Source organism: Pteropus vampyrus, unplaced genomic scaffold (genome assembly GCF_000151845.1).
Source record: "Pteropus vampyrus isolate Shadow unplaced genomic scaffold, Pvam_2.0 Scaffold3, whole genome shotgun sequence".
Taxonomy (NCBI): Eukaryota; Metazoa; Chordata; class Mammalia; order Chiroptera; family Pteropodidae; genus Pteropus; species Pteropus vampyrus.
In genome coordinates, this window is record NW_011888784.1 from 7,465,098 (window position 1) to 7,492,497 (window position 27,400).

The 27,400-nt window shown below is 44.6% G+C and overlaps 1 protein-coding gene across 3 annotated transcripts in view; it reads right to left on the reverse strand.

Annotated features, from left to right (window-relative positions):
- Nucleotides 1-26,328, reverse strand: part of SETBP1 (SET binding protein 1) — a 357,459-nt gene extending 331,131 nt beyond the window's left edge. Inside the window, exons 1-2 of one of the 3 annotated variants that reach the window (XM_023531407.1) lie at nt 25,169-26,328; nt 5,306-5,961 (exon numbers count right to left, since the gene is read on the reverse strand). In XM_023531407.1, the coding sequence (XP_023387175.1) occupies nt 5,306-5,791 (486 nt within the window). In that variant the 5' untranslated portion in view covers nt 5,792-5,961; nt 25,169-26,328. Of the gene's footprint in view, nt 1-5,305; nt 5,962-22,164; nt 22,176-25,168 lie in introns of those variants that run through there. The other 2 variants (XM_023531413.1, XM_011361238.2) reach the window with 2 other exon arrangements.
- Between the last annotated feature and the right edge of the window lie 1,072 nt (nt 26,329-27,400).

A 27,400-nucleotide genomic window follows, 5' to 3' on the forward strand; every position in this document is an offset into this window, starting at 1 on the left:
TCCAGTGCAGTCTTCCTCACTGAAAACTGCATTACCTAAAGGCTCCCCTTACATCTCTCCCCTTCTCAGATTCTCTGTCCTGCATCACTTTCATTATGTTTCCTGGGCATCTCCTTTCCCCAGTTCAAGGCCTGCTGAGCACTCTCATTACTTAAAGATTTAAAGGCAAACCCATTTATTTATTTGATATTCATCTCTCTCTACAATCTGATGCAAACCTGGCTTCCCGTCTACATCACTTAAAAAGCCTTTTTTCTATTCATACTGTGTGTGTTTGGCACAAAGAAGGTGCTATTTAAAGAATGAGTAAATGAATGCATGACCCATTAGACTTCCTAAGAGAAGGTCATGAGTGCTCAGAACACAAGACTTTCACCATAGACGTATGATGATGGTGCAGGTGGGGTTGCTAAGAATGAATCCTGAACACTTGATGAATATAAAGTTGAAATCCTTGCTGCTGGAGGAAATAGATTCTCTGATAAAACTGAGAAAAAGGGAAAATTAAGTCCAAAGAACTGAAATGGAAGTTGCATTTTGGTCACAAGCAAATAAAAATTTGTAAATATACAATATAGGAAAAAATAAAACTTGAACTTAGGGAGGCTTTGAATTTTCTCCCCCAGATCCTGGACAGTTGGAAGTAAGGACAAAATGCCAGATTATGATTCTGTCATCCTGACTAATGCGGGAAAGTGTGGAAGAAATGCCCTTGTCCTTTAGAGTCTGGTCACTTAGGGGCCGGAATGCAGCATTAGCTTTGGAGTGTAAGAGATCTGGCTTCAAAGGCAAACTATGTCCGTTTCTGCGCTTGCTCTCGTTTTTGTTTTTGTTTTTGTTTTTTAAGTAACTGAGAGTTAATTTCCTGATGTGTAAATAAATAATATCGATCCGGCAGGATTATTATAAGGATGAATAGAGAAGGCAAATCCACGTAAAATAGTGAGCATAGGGTCTGCGAATTGTTCAACAAACCAAACTATTTATTAGATGTAAAATTACCTATTTTTCTTAAAACCTTCCATTGAGTTGTATCATGTGGAAATTATCATCTCTATGTGGCAGATGAAGCAAGTAGGGCATCAGCAAAGTTACACTCCAGGTCCAAAGTCACAGAGCCAGTTGGTGCAGATTATCACACCACATAGCCTGTCCTAGGTCACTGCAGGGAGCTCATCTAGACTCGACTCTCCTCATGCTGTTGAACCTGGATGGTGCCTTGACTCCCATGGAAAGTCCTCAGGAAAGAGGACAGCTGCTAAGCTTTGCCCTAGTGAAAGCCTCTTAAAAACCTGTCGACATTGGAACATTTTATGCTCATGTGTTGTTCCTGAACTTGCTTTTAGAGACTCACTCTCATGCTCTCTGTCTGTAAGGGAACTAGAGGAAGCTTAAGTTATTATATCACTTACCTGTGTTAAGTCTAAGATGTAACAATGTTGGTGCTGTGATAGAGTAAGTCATACTCATGAAGTCCGTCAGCAAAGCCTACCCAAAGAACAAGGGTGGAGGCCCCCTTCTCAGCCTCTACCATTTACCAAATGCTTTTACACCTCACATAAGTCTTCATCATAACCCCTCTAGCATCTCAGTTGCCAATTTCATATGAAAGGAAGGGGACCAGTCCCCTGGTTATTAGAGTCCATGCATCCTTGAGCCAATAAGGTGGTATTTTCATGGGTCCCTCCTAACATCCCACCACTTAAGTGGCCATGTTGCCTGAAAATCCATAATGCCTCTTCAGTTCGGAGCTTTGGTCCTAGGTTTGAAATTTAGATGAAAGCTCTTAAAGATTCCACACGTATATCTCTTCACCCCAAAGCAGCAGAACATGTAGAAATAGAGTTAACCTAGCAGAGAAATAGCTGTGATATGTATGGAATGCCATCATTATCCTACGGTACGCCCTTTCATAAAAATCAATGAAAAAATCATTTGGGATCCAATATAAATTATCTTTGCCTAAGGCTGTCAAACAATGACTTGAATAAAATTAATTGGTCTGCAAAAAGAAAAAAAAAAATTGGAGGCTGAATCATTAACACCACAACAAAATAAAACAAAATCTCTATTATCCTGAAACTCTATGTCCTTTCCTTAATTCAAAGGTTAACTAACACCTTTATTTGGGAGGTGGGACAGTAAGGGCCAGAAAGTAAATAGTTTAAGCTCTGTAGGCCATGTAGTGTCTGTTACAACCACTTAACTCCACCATTATGATGCAAAAGTTATCACAGACAAAATGTAAACAAATGGATGTGGCTCTTTTTTAAGAAAACTGTATTTATGGACACTGAAATTTGAATTTTGTATAATTTTCACATGTTACAAAAGTTATTCTTCTTTTGATTTTTTTCCCAACTATCCTTGGCTGTTGGGTTGTACACAGCCGGGGGGGCGGGTGGGCGAGGCTAGATTTAGCCCACAGACTATGATTTGCCGACCTTGCTCTAAGTAAGCACATGTATTCAGGGGACTCACAAGTAAGCATCTCTACCTGCTCAAGGGGGCCTCCTTTCTAGCTCCTAGTGTAGGACCCGAGTCCCAGGGCCCATCCCATGCGTACCTCCTCAATGAATAGCTTGTCTCATAACAAAGATCCAGAAGACTGGATTTTGAAGTTAAGACATTGACCTGTTGCTTAGAAAATGCCATCCTCATCCCCTTCCCTGCCACAAATTACTGATCACGTGCTTCCCATTCGTACAAATAATTAAATTCTATAAGTTCATTACACTGAACTTCTCTATACAAACAGTAGGCAAGATTTCCACCCCTCTCCTTCAGTCTCAGTTTTGTTTACTCCTTGTTTGCAAAACAACAGGAACTTGAAAAATAAAGTTGACATTCTAATCTAACAGAGATCAGAGAATGTTCTTATTGTTTATCAAGTGACTAAGACTCAGTACTGATAACTGCATTCATTTCTGGAAAGTAACAGCTCTGGATATAAATAAATGTAAGAAGGATGGATAAATACAGCATGATGAAAGCTCCTAACAATTTAAAATTTTTGTAGATAATCTCATTACAGTATCAATGTAATACACTGAATTTCGGCCCTTCCCCCTTCCTTTCTGCCCCGTCCAATTTCTGAGGCTCAGAAACACTGATTTGGTAAATTGCCTATTTAAGTAAGCAATTTCATCTCTCCTTCCAATAAAGCACACAAAGGGCATCCAGCTTTTTGGGTGAGAATGACCAGCCTGAGAATTTCAGATATGAGAATAGAAGTCCATTGCACATTTCAGTTTTGAAATCTTCTTCATAATACAAATTCCAGAGTTTTATTCTAGGGCATTCCAATAGGCAGAAGGCTAAATTTGGGAACCAACTTGTGGTTTTGGGGAAAATAGTACCTGCATAAAGAACATCTTTCAAGGAGAGTAAATTTGGGTTTGTACACCCAAAACTGTTATCTGCTGCTCAAATCCTGGTAGTGATGGGGATGGAGGGAAAAAAGTTACCGCAGTTCTCAGGACTGCCCACCCATACGAAAATCCAACAACACACAAAGAACCGGTCATCTCAATGTCCAGGGACAAAGATATTCATTTTCAAAGCTGAAGAGACCCAATTCCAAGGCAAAGACTCACTTTCTATATGGAGCCTGACTTGTTAAATTTGCTTCTCAATTTTGATTCTCAGAAGTTTCTATGTATGTCCAGATAATCCCTGCCTTTATGGCAGAGAAGCAGAAAGCACAGAAAAGTTATAATGGGAACGGGAAAGCACTACCTCTATGCTGTGTAAAAACAAGCCTACTTTTAAAGATTTCTTTGTGTCCTGAATGCTAAAGGAAGGTGACCAACTTTCCCGACTTGCCCAGGACTAAAGGAGTTACTGTACGCAGGACATTCAGTTTTAAAATCAGGATAACCTGAGCCAACTGGGAGGCACTACTCATATTAGAAGATCTCTTCTAGTCCAAGTCTTTGGATTTGAAATGCAACAAATCAGCTGCAACACCTAGAATGAGGATGGACACAAGCCCTACACAAAAGAAAGAACATAATCCCCAGCAGTTTCCTTGATGATGAGGACTCTGAAGTGCAAAAATCACGGACAATAGAAACACTACAGAATATCAATAGGTTATAAAGGCGAGAGGTTCATTTATACGTCCCATTTTTAGTGACTCCGTCATGGCTAGAGACCAGATAAACTATAAGATATGGGGAAAAGAGTTATAAAGTCTGTAATTAACACCTACAACTCAGAAACCCAAAACTCTGTCAACAAGAAGTCTCCATTCACAGCTATGTTCAAGTCCCAAAGATGGTTAGCAACAGAAAATTTCTGGACCACAGCAGTCCTCTGCTATCATAGCGGAGTGCCACGCCCCTCCCAAGAAGACAGGTCACTGTAATCCCCTGTGATACAAAATAAATACAATGAAATCTGAACCCATTATTTTCCCAACCAAATGACACCACCAATTACCTAGAGAGCTGCTTTCTACACCATGTTTGTCTTCTAGGAGGAAAATGACAACCAACCAAGTTCATTCAACACCCAATCTTAGAAGTCAATGATGTGTTAGACAAAGATGCAGGTCAGTCATCTGCCCCTTTTCTTTCTCCAGTTCCAGTTCTGATGCTCACCACTGGCTCTTATAATCATGATCTCTCAGTCCTCTGAGGGCCTCAGTTACTACAAAGATTGGGTTTCCTTAGTCAAGTGAGAGACTCACCTATGTTAGAAAGATGTACAGTAGTGACTGAAACCAAAACATGATAACAGTTCTTTATCGTTCTGATTGACCAAAATATTTCAACATCCTACTCTCAATTATGAAAACATTCAAATAGTAAAGCAAAAGAAAAATTTCAAAACATTGTCACAGCTTGGCCAGATCAGACTCCGCCAACTGGCTGCTATGTAATAAATAGGAACGCTCCAGAATTATAATTCTAGTAGCTATTGTTTTTTCAGGTGGGTAAAAGATAATAATAATAAATTGGACACTCTACCAAGATATCAGAGGCATCTCTTCGAGAGGTCCTAAGTATTCCATAAGGGAAACTGGTAATTCAGAAATATAGCAGGTCCTCAAATAACGTCATTTAGTTCGACAGTTTCATTATAAAGTTGATGAGCTGCCATAGAAAATTAACTCTTGTTTATATCAATTAGCCTATGGTAAAACTGGTTTTGTCATAGGTCGTTCTGATTAAAGTCTCAGAATCTATCGATGACATTAAGTAATGACTTAGTGTAAATAAGTAATAAGCAAATAGAGCCTTAAAAATTGAAGATAAAATGGCAAAAACAAACAAAAACCCTACAAAACAGGGCTCTCTACCTTCTTTTTGGAGTGGCTTCTTTCCTCCTCCTTTGTGGCTTTGCTATTTTTCCCAGCACGGGACACCTTCTGGTCCCCAGACTGCTTGATGGTGATCTTGATCTCAGGTGGGCATATATAGTTCTCCAGATTCTTTGGGGGTTTCTTAGCCCGCTTTGTGGTCTGAATCTTCAGCTTCAGACTCCCCTCTGTGAAGTTTGCCTCTTTGATAGAAAACTCCTGTTCTTCCAGGCCATCTCCTGCCACCCATTTCTCACTGTCTGCATTGGAGTTGGAATCCACATCCCTCCCAGAACCCAGTTCATCCTCCTCCTCTGGTTCCATGCGTTCTCCGCCCACTGGGATCCCCTTCCCAGTTCCTGTAGCAGACAGCAAAGGTTCTCCTGCACAGCCGGGAGTAGTCGGGGTCTTGGCTGAGGAGACTGGCAAGAATTCCGACTCGCTCCCCCTTTGCCGGGAGCTGCCTAAGGTTTCCCTGGACTCCATGACAATCCTACAGTCTTCAGGAGTTCTCAGGAGGGGGTAGGGAAAGAGGGGAAAGGGAAGGTGAGAAGAGAGGACACCCAAAATTCCAAGGACAAAGTGGTCCAGCCGCTGGGTTCAGAGTCACAGGGATGGAGACAAGGTGAGGTGTTCAGAAGAAATCAGATCTGCAACTGAAAAGCAGAGAGATAATTAGCCAAGGTAAGAGGGAAAATGACCTCAAAAGTAACACAAAGTTCCAGAAGCCCATTCCCATTTATCTATGGCATCAAAAAAACGATGGGAAGAAATCGAATCAGAATATGCACATCCCCATATTGCATTAAGTAGAACAAAGGAGGGAAACACACACACACACACACACACACACACACACACACACACACACACCACCCCTTCATTAAAATGTTATTAATTTTTATGGCAGTGGACTCAAGAAGGATAAAAGAACAAGCCCTCCAGTTCACTAATCAGCTAGAAGTTTCTTAAACTGAAGCCATAGCTGGCTGAGTCACCATCAAAACCAAACATGACGCAAGGGAAGTCTGAAGTGCTGACGCTCAGGTCTGTGGGAACTGCGTTTGGCTGGTTTCTTGCACCACTTCCCTCTCATATGAAAAACAGTTTGCAAAGCTGAACACAACCTTTGAGGTGCTTGGGCCAAGCTCTCCATCCCCTTGGAGGAAGGACAGTTGGCCAACATCTTGCCCATTCTTTCTTTATCACTTTTCATTATGAATTATTTCAATTTTGCAAGAGTCTTATCTAGTTCTTAAAACAAATGCAAAGCTTAGGCACAGGCTTGAAAACAGAAAAGAAAAACCAACTCTAAAAATGTTTCTATCGACACAAAAGATATTTAATCATTAATTATTTAGATAAAAATAGCCATTTGAGATAGTTTTAATTCCCTTCTGGTCCTCAAATAAAGTGGCATTATATCTGTGTAACAACAAAAAGAGAGAAAGGCAGAGGAAGCATTTTACAGGCCATTGAAAACGTCAGGAACCACCCCCTCCCCTCTCCAACTGACCAGGATCTTTGATTCTGCCTTCCTCCCAAGAAAAAGAAAAATCGGTTGAGCTTTCTCCTGACCACTGTAGGATCAGCTAAAGTATCCTTCACCCTTATCCACTCCATGCCCCATTATTCTCAGTTTCATACTCATCACTTTCAAAGCCCCAAAGGAAGCCTAAATGCTCATTCTCAAGGGAAAATCTAGAACCCTGGGGCTGCACAAAACTTCAAGACATCATCTCCTTGCACCATAGGCTGCAGGTGAGCTCATGCTGAAGCCTTCTTAAATGGCTGAATACTCTAAGTTTCCCAGCACATTACTGCACACCTTAGGTTGAGCCCATCAATTTAAGAAACTGGTCAGCAAATGTGCCCATCATAAAATTTCAACAATGCCTGCAAAGACACATTCAGAACAACCAAGAACTGGAACCTTAAGACCAGGCATCTATGTTATCCCTCTAGAGTAAGTACATTTTCAGCTGATGCCCTTTGAGGAAGCCAGCCAGAGCTTCAACATTGACCTGCTCCCCAGAGATGCCCAGAAACATACTCAGCTCCTGGAAACTGCTCAGCCCTATAGAAAGACATGTTTACAAATGCCTCCACTTAGGGGAAAACCCAATAAACACAGCATTTCTGAAAGGGAAGAGGCTGCCTAGTGAGAGCATGAGCATCTTCGCTGAAGCTGTCAATCAAACCCTAAACAGGTGTCCCATGCTACAAAAGGGACAAAGTCTCCACTTAGGAATTGGCGAGGGCACTTAAAACATCTGAACTTGATGCTTCTTTTACACGTACAATTATTTGTCTCATCTAGACCTGCCTGTCAACCTGCCCAAAACTTTACCTAATGTTTTAAAAGTCACATTCAAGTCAACATTCACTGAGGCCTCTCTTCCAAGTGCTAGGTACCACACTAGGTGTTGGAGACATCAAGATGCCCTGGAACGTATCCATGCTTCTGGAGCACTAAGAGTCAAGTAGATCTTTCTAAACTTGTACCCTAGAGCCATACGAATCGCAAGCCACATTTCCTTACAGCAGTAGTGTTCAGTGGTTTACTTTCTCAGGCAGGAATCTCCAATGTTACATTTTTACTTCCCTGCTACCTACATATAAAGCTACCTTTGAGTTAGAGCAAAAAAGGTGAGGCATATTCCTCATAAAACATTCCTAATCTGAATCCATTCAGACCTTTGAGCCAGAGTAGGCCAATGTATATTGCAGATTCTATGATGAGAGAAAAGAAAGTGAAATCTAAACTTCAGAAAAATGATTAGGTGGTAGGAAGTAGACATATTATTGACACTAAGAACATATATTCCATTAAAAAATGACTCACTTCAGAATTTCTTACATTTAATGGTATAAATCATTAACTAATTGATGTAAGAGACAAAGTTCCAAAAGTTAAAACTCAAGTAATAAGAGATACACAAAAATTTAAAATGCAACATTTTTTTTTCAGTACTCCTCAAGATCCTAAGACACAATTAAAATACAATCTCTTTCCTCGAGGAGGTTACACTCTTAAAGAGTGACTTGAAAAATGAAACGACAGATTTTTATATATCCAATAATAAAGAATAGTAACAAAGGGAAGAGAAAGTGTTTTCCACTTAAGCAAGGTGTAGACAGATGGGAAATTACCTGGGAAGGCTTCAAGGAGAGCACAAGATAGGGCTTTGACCTTGATGGGCTTCAATAGGTAGAGTGGGCAGAAGAAAGACATGGCAGAAAGAAGAAATGGCATAAGGCAAAGCGTGGAGCAGGAGTGTGCAAGGTTCGGGGGAGGTTTGAGGTATGGCTAGGAGGTGCGGTACAAAATGGGGACTGGTGAAAGGTGTAGCTGGCAATAAAAGGTGACAGCCAGATCATGGACATCCTTGAATGTCATGCTAATTGGCTGGATTTTATCTTACAGGTAATGGGAAAATTCCTTTAAGGGATGTCAATAGAGAAAGGATGCTATTAAACCTATGCTTTGAGAAGATAATTCTGGCATGTGATATGAGGAATAAATTAAGAAAACCTGATATTAGAGGCAGGAGGACCATAAGAAGGCTCGGTTGAAATCCAATTATTGTTAAATAAGGACCTGAACCAAAGCATTGTAAGCACAACATGATAAATACAAGAGATGAAACAGTAATGCAGTCTCAAATAATCCCAATCTTCAGGAACACATCAGTTCCAGACTTTCCATACTGGTTTTGCCTTAAGAATCCAGTCTTTGGCCTCATTAGCCACCGACATGCATTCCCTATTTAAGTCTCACTAATCTCCACAGTAGTATTATACATAGAGAATTCTTTCTGCCTTAGTATTTTTATAGAATCTTTTCTTATATCCCTTTCCACTGATCCATGCAATGCTTGGCATACAATTTTTGGTGCTCTCCAAATGTCTGTTGCATGAACGAATGAATGAACAAATGAACAAACAGGTCCCAATCTCTAACATTTCAAGATCATGCCCACGTCTTCACTTCCCCATGACAATATTTTGTAAACTCTAGACCACAGCATTCACTCCGTGGCCTAATTTACACCATACCCAGCTGTATAGCTTGCCACTAAATATTAGTCTTGCATTGTCTTCTTGTTTCGAGTACACAAATCGTATTTCCCTCACTCGACTGCAATTCAGTCTCAGGCTGAGACCGACTGAAGTTGTACAACTCTTATACTCACTTCAGCACCCGGTGCAGGATTGGGCACTTGGAGGATTTCAAGACGCTCCTTCTGAATGAAAATGAATTAGCCCCCTGACAGTTCATTCAAAGTCCTAAAATTCAAACTACTCCAACTACAGCCCCACCCTCCCAGGCGGCCCCTGCGAAACTCACTGCCTATGCTGAGGACTTTAATCCAGTCTCTCATGTCCATGTGCACCCCTCAGTTTAGAAAAATAAAAAGAAGCTTTCAAAAGCAAAGAGCAGAGAAACCTAACCTGTCTGTTTACTTCACCAGCACACAAAACTGTTGTTCTCCTACTGCCTTCTCCCAGCACATACCTGCCACCCCAAATTCACAGTTCAATCTGTCGGTGAGCCTGGGAGACAACTGCGCGTCCTCGTGGGTGCACCCCTGCCAATATGCCCGTGTGAGCACAGGCACTCACTGACTCGCTCACGGAGAAGGGGAAGCCGAAGCAAGGTGCAAACCTTTTGCCTTGTCACATTCCAGCAGTCAGCAACTCCTCCAGAGGGGGCGGGCACACAATGGACACTCTGTACTTGGCTCAGGCCTCCAGTCCAACAAAAGTTAACCCTTCTGTGACTGCCTGCAGGACTTGGGGGTGGCAGGGTCTAGGAATAATGAAACTGCTTAGGAAATAACTGCCTGTGAGGTCCCAGGAAACAGAGGGGCTAGAAGGAGGGGGTGGTGAAGTACTTGGAAAGAACACTGGGAGAGGAATCTAAGACATAAGTCTTCTCCTTCAAATCTGCATGATGGAAGAATTGTTCCTAGTTTAAAAGACATTCTCCACCTACAGCCCTGGGAAACTCTTACTAATGCTGGAGCTTGGTAGAAATGCACATTCTCAAGCCCTAGCTATGGATTCAGAGCTCCAGGGTGGGATCCAGCCCTGATTTTTACCACACCCCTCAGGTGGTTCTAAGGGGCTTATATTTTGCCAGGTCTATGTGCTTACCCCTACCAATTGCCTTGACCTTAGAGCACTATTATTCTCTATTTGTGGGCTTTTTTTCCCTTACAGGAGTATTCCGAATCTCTTAAGAATCTCTTATTAGTTCCATTTTATTCATCCATACAATGCCAACACCTAGCACAGTGCCTAATGCATAAGGAAAACTCAAGAAATGTTGGTTGACTGAATTAGTAAGTAAATAAACCAACTTGAGCTGCGCTTCCCACCATCACTCATCCAGCTCTCCTGACGACTTTGCTCCCGGGGCATAAGCAGGCCATCCTTATCCTGAAGGCTGCTTCCCAAAGGGACAACATGGTGGAACTGACAGAGCTCTTGGCATATCTAACAGGTGTGAAGGATGTGGACTGTGGACCTAGTTCTGCCATTCAGGAGCCCTCATCTTTCAGTCTCAGTGTCTCATCAACAAAATGTAAAAAAAAAAAAAATCTTCCTGATCTCCCTCTTTAGGTTATGATTTTTATCTTTTTTTTTTTTTAAATGGAACTACATGCCTCTTACAATTTTTTTTTTTTCTCAAAATAACGCATGCATCCCATAAGGTCTTAAAGGCAAATAAGCACAAAGATAGGAAAGTCCACTGCCTCATTCCTTACCTTTCCCAAACTCTTCATCCTCAGCTACCTGGCTCTGTACTCTGCAAATCCCCATTAGGCCAGGCACTTCTTTCATGCAGGTTCTTTATAGATGAAGAATGTTCCCTTCAATTATTCCTTCCATTATTTCTTCTATTCAGTGGTGCTGGTTTCTTTCTAAATTTTTCCTGTAACCCTTAGTTTGGAACTCTCAGCTCTGTTCTCCATTTCCTTCATCCTCTCTCTTACTGTGTTTATTTCTTGATTTTTCATTGTGGGAGAACGCGTCCTAATGTGGCCTCCATAATATCAATTTAATTCTGTCTCCAACCTCCCTTTGCTCTTCCTGATTGTGGATTTTTCATTCTGCTATTGTACACTTTGCATTCCTACAATCTTTCTTTAATCATCCCCCTTTCAGCTGATTCTGATGCCTTTTCTTCTTATAATGCTCCCTCCCTATTACTTTATTCTTCTATTCCACCAGAGTCATGCTTCTTCCTGTTGTAGATGTCTGGAAGCTTTCCAAAATTCTTATTTTGCTGTTGTAGTAAATAATTATCACGATACTGTTCCTTTTACCTTGTTCTGAGTGTTCCTCTCCACTAAGGTCTCATGTTGAATTCTTCCATTTACTCGTGCTCTAATGAGGAGTGAGTCATGCAAGGTAGTCTTGGCCTACAGAGAAAGTACTGGATTCCTTTGGACACTACTTTCCACTCCTCTTGAAGCCAAGCCCTCCTCTCAGAGGTGCTGCTGTTATCAGCGATCCGATCACCTCAGTTCCTAGCGGACAGTAACAGAGGTGTGTTGAACCCAGCCCCAAGGGCTTGTGAGAGCTTAATATGTGACTCTCTTCCCAACTCCACATTAAATGGTGTCAAGTTGGTAGCTTGAAAACAGGCTATGGTAGGAGTGTTTACACCACAGGAATCAGCAAACTTAAATCAAGGCTTAGAAAAAATCTGGAGAACAGTATGTTAAGCATTTACTAGAATACCATGGACAGTAGACATCTATCTACCACTGTTTTGCTGCACTGGAGGGGATCCTTCTGCTGAACTCTGAAAGGCTAAAATCTATAATATGCACTGTTACAAAGACTCTTTATGTCCATCTCAGAACTTTATCCTGAGAAACGTCTTTGTCAAGAAGTCAATATCTCTCTTCCACTCCTCCCAAACCTCTCTCCTGCAATCTTGACCATTTGTTTTCTGAGAGCTGTAGATTTTGAGAATCTGTATAATTATTTTAGGGAGGAGACCGTCTTTAGCTGTTTTGTTAACAATGCCCATGCAGATGACTGCCTATTTTTCTGGTTGATAGAAGTTGTGAGTTTCTGATTATAGGGGGCAAAGTATATAAAAGGATGGAGTGTGAGCCCACCTGACTATAAATAGGGATGCATTTTTATTTTAAACCTAGGCTCACTGGCCTACAGTTATGAGCATCCCATCTCAGATTCCGGCAACAGACTGTCTTTGGCTTTGCATTGGTTGAAAAGTCACCTTTCTTTGTGTCTTCTCAGGTGTCTTCTGAGGAGTCAAAAGTAGCTTTTCCCATTTTGGGGACTTGGCATGTGTCTGGGATCCTCTTCCTGTCCATTGAGTTAATGCCACTTTATTACTCAGGCCCAGGTTAAATGGAACTTCCCTGAGCTTCACAAACGAGATCAGGAAACCCTGCTTTGTGCCTTTATCACACAGAATTTTCTCCCCTAGCACCTACTATATTTTATAATTAATAACTGTGCCACTCTCGGTTTCAACTCCGCCTCGCCCACTAGATGGTAAGCCCTTGAGGGTGGGAGCTATATCTCTTTGGCTCACCACAGAACCCACAGAGCCTGGCACAGTTCCTGATCCAAGGAGGAACTCTCCAAATTATTATTCGCTGAGCAAATGCTGAATGAGAGGCTATGTCAAAGGCCGTCCAGGCACCATTTGATTCAGGTGTCCAAGACTCTGAATGAAGTGTATCTGAAATCCTTCCTGCTACAGAAATACCCACAGTAAATGCTCCATAAACACTGATGAATTGATCAAGTGACCCAACCCTTACCCAGCTCTCGATCAGCCAGGGCAAAGTCAGCTCTGCACCACAGTTCTCTGACCCCACAAACACATCAATGGTCTATAGCAAAGAATGAAGCTCAGACTTGGTGGCTTTTTTACATTCCATACCTGTATGGTACCATCCTGATTACAGATCACCTCCTGCAAGCTGTGTTCCCTGGGCACTAAGTCCACCAGGTTCCCCAGCAGCACCTCCTGAGATGCGGCTCCCGCAAGTCCTCTGATTTGCATCATTTCATATGATTCCCTGCTGCTTCCTCTGGCTGTCCTGCCCTTTCTTTTTCTACTTGGTTACCTCTAAGTCATCCTTCAAGAATTGAGTCAAGCTTTACTTCCTTCATGAAGTCTGGTTGGACCCTCCTTTTCTACTCCTTTCTCCTTGTGTGTGTGCACGTGCATGCGCACACACACACATACACGCACACACACAGATGGTCTTGTTCTCACTTCCCTAGGCATTCTGCTATCAAAACATTTGGCAAACATTATTGCAATGTTCCATTTACTTATTTATCTCTCCCATCAGACCAGGACCTCCATGAGAGAAGAAGCTGGGATTTAAATAGGTCTCTACCACAGTTCAGAGCACAGCGAACACACACAGTAAGTGTCCAACAACAAGTGTCCAAGCCATGTTTCTCCTTGAAAAGATTAGAAGTAGCACTGATTTGATGCCACAGGGTTAGATTTTTTAGCCTTTCTTTCCCATTTAGTAATTGTGTTCTTGTAAAATATATTTAAACTGTTCAAGTTTCATTTGGAAATTGGGTAATAATCCTTCCTCAAGGGTTGTTTTGAAAACTAATTGAAGATTAAATAAGATATTTACGAAAGAACATGCTGGGGTCACCTTAGTGAGTCTTCAAATTTTCTAGGTAAATTCGATTTTCTCCCATAGTCTGTATTACCTACACTATTATTTGGCTAAATGCTGCCTACTCTTCACAGATCCCAAGTTAAGCCTGAGGGACAAGGGCTGGAGACCAACCTCTTCTATCTCCTTTTACAATGGAAAGCACATACAAGTAATTTAATTTGTACCTGCTAAGTGTTTTGATGTTGTTTGAGTATTGTTTTCCTCTTCTTCTCAGTTTGGAGGAAATAAGACCAAGTTTATTCACTAATTCCAGATTCAATTCCCTGCTCTGCCATTTGGAGCTGGGTGGCCTTGGGCAAGATCCTTTTCCTCCCTAGGTCTCTCTGTTCTTCATTTGTTTAATGAGGGGGTATAATGAGGTGAACTCTGTGGCCCCCCTCAAGCTCTGACATTATCAGGTGCTACGCTTTACCTCCTCTATAGAATCCCCTCAAAGATAGGGCTAAGTGCCTTATACCTCCTTTTAGATTTTACTGGATCTGCAGCTCTGTCTGGCTAAGCCTAACACAAAACTAAGGATTAGTCCCTTAGCTCTGATCTCCACAACAGGGAGAGAAACAGAATCAAGCTTCTGGAGTCTGTGGCTGGGCACACTATCTGTTCACCAATAGTTCCAGCTCTAGCTGCAAAAATAGGGCCTCCTCTGGGAACCAATAACACAACACAACAGAATGAGCCTTGGGTCTTGGGCCCCCGGGAAAACATCTTTAAAGCACAGGGCTGGGCCAATCCTCAAGTCTACAGGTTGAGCTCTAGTTGTGGCAAATTACCTGTGGCCTGCATTTCTCCACAAAGTCAAGGAAGGCACACAGTTATGGTGAGGGAGGGGATTAAACACAACCAATGGCCTTTACAGATATCATTAATTTAATCTGGAAAACAAGCCTGTGACACAGAAGACTTGTCCTCATTTTACAGATGTGAAAATGAGATGGTCCAGGGAGGTTAACAATTTGCTCATGGGCACACACTACCTGTGCCAGATCCACAATGAAATCCAGGTCTACATGACTCCAAAGCCCATGCTTTTACTTTTACATCATGATGTTTCTAACACACAAAGCGATGCCAGCTTTCAACCAAACACTCTTAACTGCTTCTACAGATATGAGCTCCAAAATTGATTCGCCATATGACTTGCCACATCACTTAAACTCTCTAGACATCCGTTTTCTTATCTGCTCTCCTAGTATCTTCAAGAATCTTACAAGGAAAAAAATAAGTAATATATGCAGAAGAACACCTAAATAGGTTAGGTAGACCTGTAAGAAGTCACTGATCATAGTATGTCCTATCCAAGTAGACTAGAGAGAGGCACATGGCAAACAAAGGATCCTAACTTTCAAGAGGCATCTAATATACAACAGGGGCTTTAAGTTTACTATTTGATTTAACTCTGAGATGTACTCATTTTACAGACAAAAACACCGAAGTTGAGAAATGTATTAAAATGACAGAGGTACTTCTGTCTGGCTCCAAATGCCATTTGCTTTCCTATAAGCCCAGAATTAGCAGTCACTAAAATTCTTGTCCTCCGCCATGCCATTTGCAAACCGGGGATGAAAATGACAGGCTTCCTTGAAAGCAACGGGACAAAACTGAATAATCGAACGGAAAATACATTCCACAGTCTTTCTTTCTAGGCCCTCTAATTTTGACTCCATGCCCTGTTCAGTCTTAATTCAAATTCCTCAACTTTTCAACCATCTGATTCAGCAATTACTTTGCTTGTTGTCAATTGAACATAAAGTGTAATGTGACACTTACACATTTGTGCTTCTGCCACCAAAGAGATGCTAGGCATACCAGAGATCTAAACAAATATTAGCTCCACTTCCCTTCCTTTACACTTTTTATTCAGCTATCTTGAACTGTCATCTAAATATTGCATTTACTGAAACTTGTGCATGTCTTTCTCCAATTACACCTCAAACTCCTGAAGATAAACACCAGTATTAGGGAGATCTCCTATTCTTCAGAGGGGCTGATTTCCATTCTGAATACTTATATGTATTTTTGGTTTTTGTTCTGAAGATAACTCTTTTGAACCCCAGATAGAAGACTTGGTGGCTGACAAAACCCGGGGCGGGCAGGACAGTCAGATGTCAGGGTTCTCTCATGTGTGGTATGTGTGGAAGTCCCCTGACTGGTGCACCCTTGTGACCCTCACGCCTACTCTCCTCACACTCTGAACACTCCAGTCACGGCCCCCATCTCAGCTCAGAGGAGGTATAACCTTAGCCTGTTCCTCACAGGACCCCATCCCATCTCTCTTGCTGCCTGATACTCCACAAAGCCCTGCCTCTGGGAAGTGGTCTCCTTTCTGCCTCTACATTCTCAAGAGGAGTGTCTCCTCTGCTGCTCTACCCAAGACTGTCCCATTATTCAGGACTCAGCCCAAGTCTCACAGCCCATTCCCCAAAGCGTTCTCTGATCTATCCGACCATTGGAGATGCTGGCCTTCCCTGCACTCCCACTGGAGTTCAGTTACTTCGACCTAAATGATTGTCCGCTGCTGGTCCTCCACCTTATGGTGTCTTCTACTAGATCGAGAGCAGAGCAATGCCCTATCTAACTCTTGGAGTCCCTACAGCACACATCTTACTTGTGTTTAAATGTCAATGAGAAAATCAAGTTTGCTGAATGAGAGGGCTGAAAAGTTGAAGAGTTTGAATGAAAACTCGGGACAGCTAGATTGGGTCCAATTTAGAGGGTGTTAGGTTTTATCTTTCCCACTGCGGTCAGAAGATCTCAGACCACCAAGATGCCTGCTGGGGGTGGCTGGTCCATCGATATCAGCCAGCTAGACCGTCATCATCAGGGCTGCCCTGCTCCTCCCAGATGCAGTACATGTTAGTGATTACCATTTTTTCCTTGTGACAATTCCAAATTGACATTCAAACTTTGTCCCACCTCTGCTCCTGTGCTAAAGTTATTCTACCAACCAAGTATGTCCCCTTGTTCCAAATCCACCATCAAACCCCAAATTACATCCTCCTCAAAGCTTTTCTGACTGCACCTTAGCCTTAATCACACAAACAGCATAATTCCACTTAGATCATGCTCCCACTTTGGCTGCCAACTGACACTTTCTACGTGAGTTAAGCACATTTCTCCAGATATACTGTATATCTCCAAAGACAAAAGCCACATCTCATACAAGACCTTTCCCACCCAACAATGCCAGGAACAATGGCTCACACAAGCTGCAATGTTGAGACTTTAATAAATATTTGTAGATCAAAAAACTGACTATAATCGAGCTCTAGAGTATAAAATAATGAGCATAAAGAAGGCCCATAGGGTTTTCACATCAAATCATCCTTTTTAGCCACCATTATTAATCAATACTTTAAAAAAAAAAAATCAAAGCTCTTATTGCTCAAATAACAATAGGTCACAGACACAGCCACTGACATCTGCAAGGTGCTTGCTACCCAAGTTTCATTATTTTTCTACAAGCGCAACAACAGTGTCCCAACTGCTTCTGATAAGCATGCTGAGGCTGCTATGTTAGATTCATCAAATGCAGCATCTCCAGTCTCCACCTTTCCAGCTCCAAATTCAAACCCCAAGCAGCTTCTTTCCACTGACAGAACTGCAAATCTTTGGTGGAGGGAAGGAATAATGAAGAAATTGCTTTTCTCTCAATTAACAGTGTTGCTTGCTTTTTTTCCCCCCTACCCCAGGTCCCAGGGTAAAAGTAATTCCAGCATTTCAGCAGCTTGCAGAGCTTCCGTCTTTCTTGATATCCAACCAGCATGCTCCTAGGTAAGTTAGAATGCCTGCTGAACTTTCATAGGGCCTTGAAAGTAAGTCAAAGCCTAACTTTCCTGATCCCACCCAACTCAAAGCTCAGAGGCCTCTCTCCAGCTTTGAACAAAGTGTGAGTCATTCCCTTTGATCTCAAAATACATGCACACAAACTCACTAGAAGTTAATGAACACAGGCCATGGCATGGCAGACTCTGCCTTGGGGACTGAGAGGACACCTCAGTAGCACAGGCATGACCCCAGTCTTCATGCCCGATGAAATCTACATACACAAAAATACCACCCAGCCACCTGGATTAATGAAGTTTACGGAGGAACCATAGAATAAATTCCAGATGCCTACTGGGCACAGGAATCATTAGCAAAGCAGGATAGAGAATATATTCTAGATTTTCCAGAAGTTGTCTTTGTCTACTTCACCTTCCTTGTCTCAATTCTGCTATTTCACCAAAGGCGACCAGTTTCCAAAAAAAGATGTAGAGAATCAATCCTTTTCTTCCACATTATTCGCTATGGAATCTCTTCACACTTAGCTCACCATCCTCTCCCCTCCCCTGCCCACCCTCCAAGTCTGGCTCTCTCTTTCTAACTGAGGAGCTTCTCCTTATCCTATTTCCCCTTCTGTAACTCTTTCAACCATAGCAAACATCCAGCAAAGTGCACTAATCCTCAGTGGGATCAGTCTGGACACTTGTTAAGGTGCCAATAAATGGGGTTGAGGAGCTCTGAGCTTTAAGAAAGCTTTAAAACTCCTGGGAAACTTCTAGCTGTAGAATCACAGAATTTCCTACCAATCCGAACTTTCACTTTGCTATGGCTCAAGGTAAGAAGGAGAAAGATAACTTATCCCACATTATGTGCTAACGGGTGGCCAGCTCAGCCTGCAGCCTGCCTCTCAGGAGCCTTTCCATAGAACTCTCTGAGTACATTTCTCTGCTCAGCCTTCTTTCCCATTGCGGCCAGGCTCACTCTGTCACTGAGGAGCGAGGAAGCACTTGGACTTAAGTAACAAAGAAGACTGCATGGTTAAGTGCCAAAATGAGTGTGGTGGACAAAAAATGCAATTGGAATTTTCAGAGAAAGTCAAGAGCTTTGTGTGCTAGAGTGATGATGAGACTTTAGAAGGCACTTAATAAATATTTGATGATTCAATGAATGAGTGAATCAGTGACCGATAGGATGTACATGTGGTAAAACATCATTAACTCTTAGGCTTTGAGGGAGAAACTGAGAGTGGGCGATTGGCCCTGAAAGAGAGCCAAAAATATAAAAAGCCATTAACATAAGTGGTTATTATTCACTTTGTCTAAGAGGTCCTCATTGTGTTGCTTCGCAGTGCAGAGCTTCAGCCCACCTTAAACATCAGTTGCTTTTAATGTTCTATCCCTACATAAACTGTGATTCATTCATGCAACAGAAATCACTCATTAGTGGGGGCAGGGCTTTGTGGGGCAAACCCGGCCCTTCTGGGCCCTTCTTCGAGGACTCACAGCCCGGCGAGGTAGTGACAACAAACCGAGAAGCAGCATAGCATAAGCAGGTTGCTGGGCAAGTGCTTTCAACCTGAAGTGCTCTGGAGACTGGTGTGACAGCGGAGAGCTAATCTGATGTTCTAAGGGAGCTGTTCTGGCTAAATGGGGCCAATCAGGACACCTCTCACGGAGTGAGCTGAGGTGTGGAGGTGGACAGAGTGCCCAGAGCCAGGGAGGAAACCAGTCTGATGGCAGCAGAGGTCTGTGTGTGTGTTGTGTAAAATGGGTTCACTCTAGAACGCCGCCAGGTGTCCGAGACAGGGTGAGCCAGCAATCACAGGAAAGACAAAGAAAACCAAACCAAAAGAATCAGGGAGCAAATGGACTGTGAAGAACTTTCCTGATTCTCCAGAACTTACTGGGTTTGCTAGGATACAAGTAATCCCGATATCAGTTCTTCTCTTTAGAGAGGCTAAAAATTCTGTCCTGAATGTCACTGCTCAGCCACTGCATCTCCCTAAGACCCACCCCCCACACCCTCTCCGCCTTGCCTCCCCTCTCTGTGTGTCTCTATGTCCTTGTCCTTCTCTCCTTCTCATCCTCACTTCAAAGAGCATTTCCTGAGCACCAACGCATCCTTGAGTCCAAACTGGATATTGTCTGAGTTTGTCTCAGTTATGCATAAAAAGCATCCAAAAATTCAACTGATTAGTTTTTTTTTGACGAGTCAACTTAAGAGCAGAAAACAACTTTCCTTGAGAGGGGCCCCTGTAGGCATCTCTGGTTATACCAAGGTTTATGAATCTCTGGGCCATGGAGATAGTGATCTCAGGACTAGTTTCCAGGAGGCAGCATGGAAATCCTCTCGGAGTTCAATTACAGAAATTAGCTGGTATCATTAATCCTCGCAGCCCCTGTGAGGTCAGCAGAGTAAGCATCTTTAGCTCTATTTTACTGATTAGGTTACTGAGGCTCAAAGAGGTTAAATAACTTGACAGGGGTCATTTAGCTGGGAAGTAATGGGGACAGGATCCAAAGCAGATCTGTCACTTCAGGTGTGATACTCTTCACACTTTAACATAGTCGTCTGGTCTCAAGTTGGCCACCAACTTGTGTATTTCTGCGTCACTTATAACAATTGCCTCATCTTCTGAATGGGGATAAAATGCTTATCTGGCCTCCCTCTTTAAGAGAATCAGAGGGAAAATGTGATATGACGATATTTTTTGAAAAGGGCAAAATTCCATGCATATGAGAGTATTTTTGGTGGAAGAAAAATAAGTTGGGTCAGGAAAACATTTTTCCAACCTGGCAAAGTTCTTAAACTTATCTGCTCACCATTTGTCCTCTATCCCTCCCCAGCTCATGGAAAGGCAGAAGCCTCCGCATGCCTGGGGGTCAGTTCAGCTGGCTTTGCCTATAATTATTTCACATGTATCTGCTGATCATAATCCACCATCAGCCCCTAGGGAAGCGTGGCTGCCTTCTCCTAAGTAATCCTGTGGACTTTGGGCCTGCTTGTCTTCTCCATTTGACTCTGCCATCATGTGCTCTGAACTGGACAGGAAGTCAACTGTAAGTTTCTAAACCAAAGGCCATTAAAAAAATAATATTTCCTCGACCTTAGAGGGCATCCTCTAAGTGGGAGAGAAACCTCTGAGAGGGAAGCTGCTTCGCTCTGAACTTGAAACTTCCAAATGAGAACTCTAAGGGCCACTAACTTGGACTAAGTCATCTAAGGTTACCAGTTCCCCAAAAAGCTTTATGTTGCCCCAACTTGGTGTGTCTAAGGGGCATCAGATTCTAATTGAAGGCTAAGTGAAAACGGACATGAAAACTCAGAACCGAACGATAATGTAGGATGGCATCTTTCCCGTGTTCATGAAGTAAACTCTGTGGGCATCCTGGTGTTTGCTTTTCTGCACTTATCAAGCATTTGACTACCCAAAGTGTCTGCGAAGTCACGAAGAGTTTGTGAAACACCAGGCTGCCTTGAGAAATAGCTCTAAATGAAGCCCAAACCTATGGCAATATGTATAACGATAGTGTTCCTTACTTAATCCTGGCCCAAAACATTTTGAGAAGCTCACCTAGTTTCATATGTCATTGGAAAGGAATGGAATTGAACTGTTTTGTTTCCTCCTTCACAAGAACCCAGTGACCAGTCATAGTGATGTCTAGCAATGACTCTATGAGGCTTCCTTTTTCCAGGTAAGACAGCACCTCTCCAGAACAAAAGCAGCCTCCTGACTCCTGCCCCCTGCCCCCACACCACCAGACCTCTCCCACACAGTGGGTACTTAAAGAAACTCAATAACATCGGCCCATATTTTAAGGCACTGTAACTCCTGACAATGCTAATGTGTTAATAATAATTTACCCCATTCCTCTGGCAGGAACAGAACTGAAGCAACTTGAAATGCCATCAGTAAAAAATTATTTATTTCCCATTCCTGAGCAGCAGAGAAAACAAGGTTTCATTGGCTGGGTCTGCCTTCAATAGCTTTCTGGTTTCAATTAAAACTTCAAGTCTCCAAGGGAAAAACTGGCATTCTGGGAGGCTGAGGCCCCGCCAAGTTTCAGTGTCTCTGCAGGAATCCAGAAGGGATGTCCCATCCATCTAACCATAGCGACTTCTCATCTTGCTCCTTTTGCATGGGATAAGGAAGCTGCAGAGCTGAGACTGAAGTACAACTAAAAATAATGACCAGTTGAAAGAACTCTCCTCTCCTAGATGTGCGTTTTGTGCTAGAGAAGTATTGATTCAGCCTCTAATGGAATTGAAAGTCAAGAGAATGGCAGAAACAGAATCAGGAATCCAGCAAACTCCTGCCTCCTTCCTCTCCTCACTGACCATTTTCAACTAAATTCTAAAAATATTCCACACAGTTTTCTCTTTTTCACCAACCTTCTTTTAGGTCACGTGATTTACAAAGTAGCTTGCCATGAATGACACAAACATATGACCAGAAGCCCCCATGGCACCAAGGGCTACTTGGTTCACTCTGGGATACCCACAGGCTTCTCCGTGTGAAGTCCAGAACTAGGTCTGCCAACAGCCCCTTCCTATGTAACATTCTGATGTTAACATACAAAAGATCAGATTACACTCCTTCACTTGCCTAGCCCATTCATGAACATATAAGGCAGTTGATTTTTTTTCTCTAAAACTAGAAGTGGCTCCCTTCCTAACCCACATCACTGCCTCTCAGCCACTTTGCTTTATGTTCGCTACAAGCCAGCCCCTCCCCCACCCCTAGTTTGTTTATTCCAGTGACACATGTATTTTCCCTGCTAAGAGAGACAAGTCAGTTTCCCTCCTCTGGCTGGGGATTGCAATCGCTCACCACCTCCTCCCCCCAGCCCAGCTCAGGTTACTATAGTGGCAAGCAGCTCAGACGGCCCAGCTCTAACACCAATTCGGCTTCCCAAGACTAAGACATTTTTTTTCCTAATGGGGGAGGGGAGGATGGGGTGCAAAACAGCACTTTGGGAGAACCTGGTCTCCATATCTTCTCAGTCTACATTCCCCAAAGTTTGCAAATACTCTGCATTCAACTACACTCTTATGATGTGTCCTGATGGCCTTCTCTGGTAGCGGGCAACTTGATTACGTATAGAGGAAAACACAGCATCTCCAACTTCGCTCCGAAACCCGGGACTCTCGAAACCTGGGACTCTCGGGGCAGAGCAAAAGAGACTCTGCCTCTCTACAGGAGTTGGGGTGGTGGAAGCCCCAGAAAGCGAGAGAAGGCTGAGAGAGTGACCTGGGGCTGCAAACTGGCTGCATTTTAAAGTGCTACAAACTTTCTCCTCCCTCACACGCCCCCCCCAGGTGGCCCCGCCTCCGATCCCAGCCAGACAACATCTAACTGGGGTGTGCAAAGGAAACTCTTTCAGTCTGTCCAGCTCTGGCCCCAGTGGTGCAAATGGGATCTGCATAGAATACCATCCTTCCTCTCCATGCCCCTTTTCTCAACCACACACCTGCCTCCACCTCTCAACACACACACACGTTTTGCAGATGAAGATGAGTTCAGATGAGGCACATTCAATTTACCTGTGCAAACTAAAAGAGGATAAGAGATGGGGCCAAACAGCCAAACAGTTTTGGTGACAGCTACTTTACAAAGTTTATTTTTGTACAAATCTACAGGAAAGACAGGGGAACAAAACAGAATGAATAGTAAAGGAATGAAAAGAGAATAAAAAATGTTGTAAGAGAAAAACAAGTAATGTTAGTATTTCCTTAAAGACCATGGACCCCAACCAAACTTTAGGAAAAAAGGTGTAGATTGTGGTGGGGTGGAGGGGCTTAGAAAGAAAAGTAGCTGCTGTAGCATTCCAGAATCGACTGCCCTTTTGAAGGAGAGCTTCTGCAGGGACACAGACACACAAATTGGCCTTTTAGCATTAGACGTCAACCATGAGATTATCAGGACAGTTTATTTGAAGCGGAAACGAATCGGAAATCCTTCCCTCAACACTCTTAGATGGATATACACTCTCAGAACCCACGCGGACAACACATAAAGAATAAATGCAGTATCAGGGGGCAATGAGAACCCCTTCCCCACACTCCCAGGACCTCTAGCCTCATCTCCTACATCCAATTGAACAACTTTCTGATCTCCAAAGAAAATATTTCCAGTTGGATCCGATTTCAGAATTGTTGTAAGCGGTGTGCATCGGGAGAGAAGGGGTGCTTGTTGTATGTCAGGGAAGGGGACTGGAAGACAGCATTTCGGCAGTTATTTTTTTTTTTTTTTTAGAACCAGCATGCTCTACCGATCAAAAATTGTTATTACCTAACAATGCTTCCATCACAAACAGAGACCAAAAACAGCATCACCGTTATCACCATCTTGCTAAAGATCTGCTCAGTCCAGTTTACCTGACTTTGTCTCTATGGAACTTCTCAGACAGTATTTTAGTCAAAGAGATAATGATTTGAAAGACAAAAACAATAAATCGATACTGAAGGGCTCCCTTTCCGGAGTGATTTCCCACTGGAAACCACCGAAAGGGGAAGCCTGCCTTTAATTCCCAAGCCCACGGATCCTCTAGAAACACACACAATGCGTGCTTTCGGAAAAGGCATCCGTCTGGTTTTAAGGGAATTCCTGTCTTTTCAGAGTCCCAAAACCGGAGAGAAAGAGACTCGGATCCATTGATTAAGATTTTAAGAGAAAGACTAACACAGAGCCACAACACAAGCACACACCAACCTTCGCCGGCTGGACCACTTCTTCCCTGTTCTTCTTTCTATTAACGACACGTTAGATTCTGATACATTCCCCCCCACCCCCAAAATCCAACTAGGTTACAATGTAGCTCTCTAGCTCCACTTAACCTGCAAGTTACAAAGAGAGAAAAAAAAATCCTGCCGCCTTCCCACCCCTTTCCTTACCCCCTCCCCCTCCGAGTCCACTCCACCAACGCCAAACCCGCCAGCCCTGGCAGCCGGCGGCAGGACCGAGGGAGGGTGCAAAAGGCGGGGTGGGGTGGGGGGTTGGGGGGATCAGATTAGGCGAAACTCAATAAGCTCCCAGCCCGACGCTTCCACCATCGCCGCCACCAACGGGCCACTCCAAACGAGCCAGCATCGCTGCCCACCGCGAGCGGGCCGGAATCGCGCCCATCCTCGGCAGCCTTTCGGGGACCAGCATCCCGCCCCTCGACCGTGTCTCCCCCTTCCCGCCCGATGCAAAGTCAAAGCCCCAGCGAGGCGACGTTAACTTTTGCATACAGGGCACACACACACACACGCGCGCGCGCGCACACACACACACACACACACACGCACACACACACACACACACACCGCCCCCGACCCTGGGCGTGCGGGGGCCCGCGGCGCGGCGGGAGGCTGGGCGCCGGGCTCCCGGGCCAAGGTCGCTGCGCGTGCTCACCCATGTCCCGGCGGCTCCGGCTCCGCTGGCCCCGGCGCTCGCTCAGATCCCAGCTCCGGTCGCTCGCCCGAGCCCCCAAAGGTGCTGCTGCGGCAACTCCATGGCGATGAGCATCTGTCAAACGGCGAGCCGCTGGCGGGCCGCTCTCGCTCTGGGGGCGCGGCGAGCGGCGGGCGCCCCGGTCGGCCCCGCGCTTCCCGCCCGGCGCGGCCGCCTCCGCCGCGCCACCGATTTATGGAGAGAGATATCAAGGGGGAAAATGGCGTCTCCGGAGCCCGAGGAGTCCTGGAGTAATCACATTCACACACACACACGCCCGCACGCACACACACTCGCACACACTCGCACACAGGCGCGCGGCGAGCCGGCTAATTTTAGCAGGAGCCAAAAAAAATCATATATATATATATATACATATATATATATATATATCCCCGTCTCTCCGATCAATGCTTTTTTTTTTTTTTTCTTTTCTTCAAAGGATGGTTTGGAGCTTTTAAAAATGTTGCCGGGTTTGGGCTCGCAGGAGGCGGCGCGCGGAGGGCGAGGGCGCTTTTGCTGAGCTGTGCAGTTCGGTCCGCGGCGCCCGGCGGCCCTGCCCGCCCGCTCGCTAGTCCGCCCGCGGTCGCTAGTGCTGCCGCCGCCGCCGCCGCTCCATGGCCGCGCCCGCCCCGCGCCCCCGCCGCGTCCCCTCGCCGCCCGCCCGCGTCCCCCGCGAGCGCTGGAGTGGGGTCGGGCCCGTGTGCCTGCCTCCCGCGCCCTCTCCCGAGTCCCGGAGTCCTACAGAAAGGAAGGGGGAGGGCGCGGGCGGGGGAGGGGGGAGGATCGGAGCTGCAGCGCGGCCGAGCTCAGCGGGGACCGCCACCCCCCGATCTGCCTCGGAGGGGGCGCGGGCACCCACACTGCTCGCCCAGTGAACCGGGGGCCGCTTCCCGGGCTTGGGTCCGGGGAGGCGCAGCCAGTAAAGAGCGAGCGACCTCTCCCTCACCCTCCCTCTTTAGGTGAATTTCGGTGAATTTCGATCAATTGGAAGGAGTAGGGCTCTTGACTGGGGAGAAGGAAAACAGTTCGTGGAGGCCACTCGGGGACCCCTCGCTACCCCTCGAGCCCCTCCCGCTCCCCAGCGCCCTCGCGGCCCAGTGGCTCCTGCGCTCCGGAGTCAGCGGCGGAGACTGGGCGGCCGCGGGGACCGCCGCGGGTTCCCGGGCTCAACACTGCCACTATCTGACACAACAGGAGCAGTGTTGGGGAGAGGGGCGGGGAGCTGCGCGCTGAGGCGCAAGATGTGATAGGCTCTCGAAACTGGGTGTCTTTTTTTCTTTTTAACCTGGTAATTACATTTTACTTTCAGGGTTTTTTTTTTTTTTCCTTTTTCTTTTTCTTTTTTGTCAAGAGACATGCATGCATTCAGATGCTTATGGGCATTTTCTCAGAAATTGGATACGTGATGAGAAAGACATGGAGAGATGACAAATGTTCACATGCAGGTCCCTATTCAGGGTGGTAGAAAGAATAAAGTGGAATGTCTTCGGTTCATACGAAATATGGTGGTATTTTAATCTCTGAGTATCTGTATTTGGGCTGCAAAAGCGGGCCTTTTCAGGCCACTCAGTTGCAACCTCAGGCACCTGAGGAACAGAAACTCCTCAGGGACATGTCTACAATATAGTACAATATAGGACAGATAGGATCCAGGTAGGTTTTCAAGTGGTGTTGCCTAAAGACCTTGGAGTCATTTTCTCAGAACTCAGATTCTGAGGACTCCAAACTGTCACGTTCTATAAAATCCATCCAGAGAGTTTTTGACATCTGGATGGTGAGATGGCTTGGTCGTGATGGAGAATGGCCCCCACCAACCAGTCAGCCACTGACTGCCTGGGTTGGCTGCCGGTTTGAGTTCCTTCACTGAGCTTCATCACTTTCATTACTCTCTTCATAGGAATGCTGCAGTGAAGTGGGGCAAAGGAGACTGGGTTAGAGGACTCCTCAACTCCCCTGCTGGTCCATGTCCTTGGATGGGGTTCAGTCTGATTCTAAGAAGACAATTCACTCTCTTCCAACCCAAGTGCTCTGGCTCGTCCATCCGCCCGCTGCCCAGCCCTCCCTCCCTCTCCCCCATCCCCCCCTTCTCTCTGTCTCTCTGTCTTCCTCCCTCCCTCTCCCCCTCTCTCGCTGGTTCTCACTCTCTCACACTCTCTCATTCCCTCTCTCTTTCAGAGAAATGCTCTAATT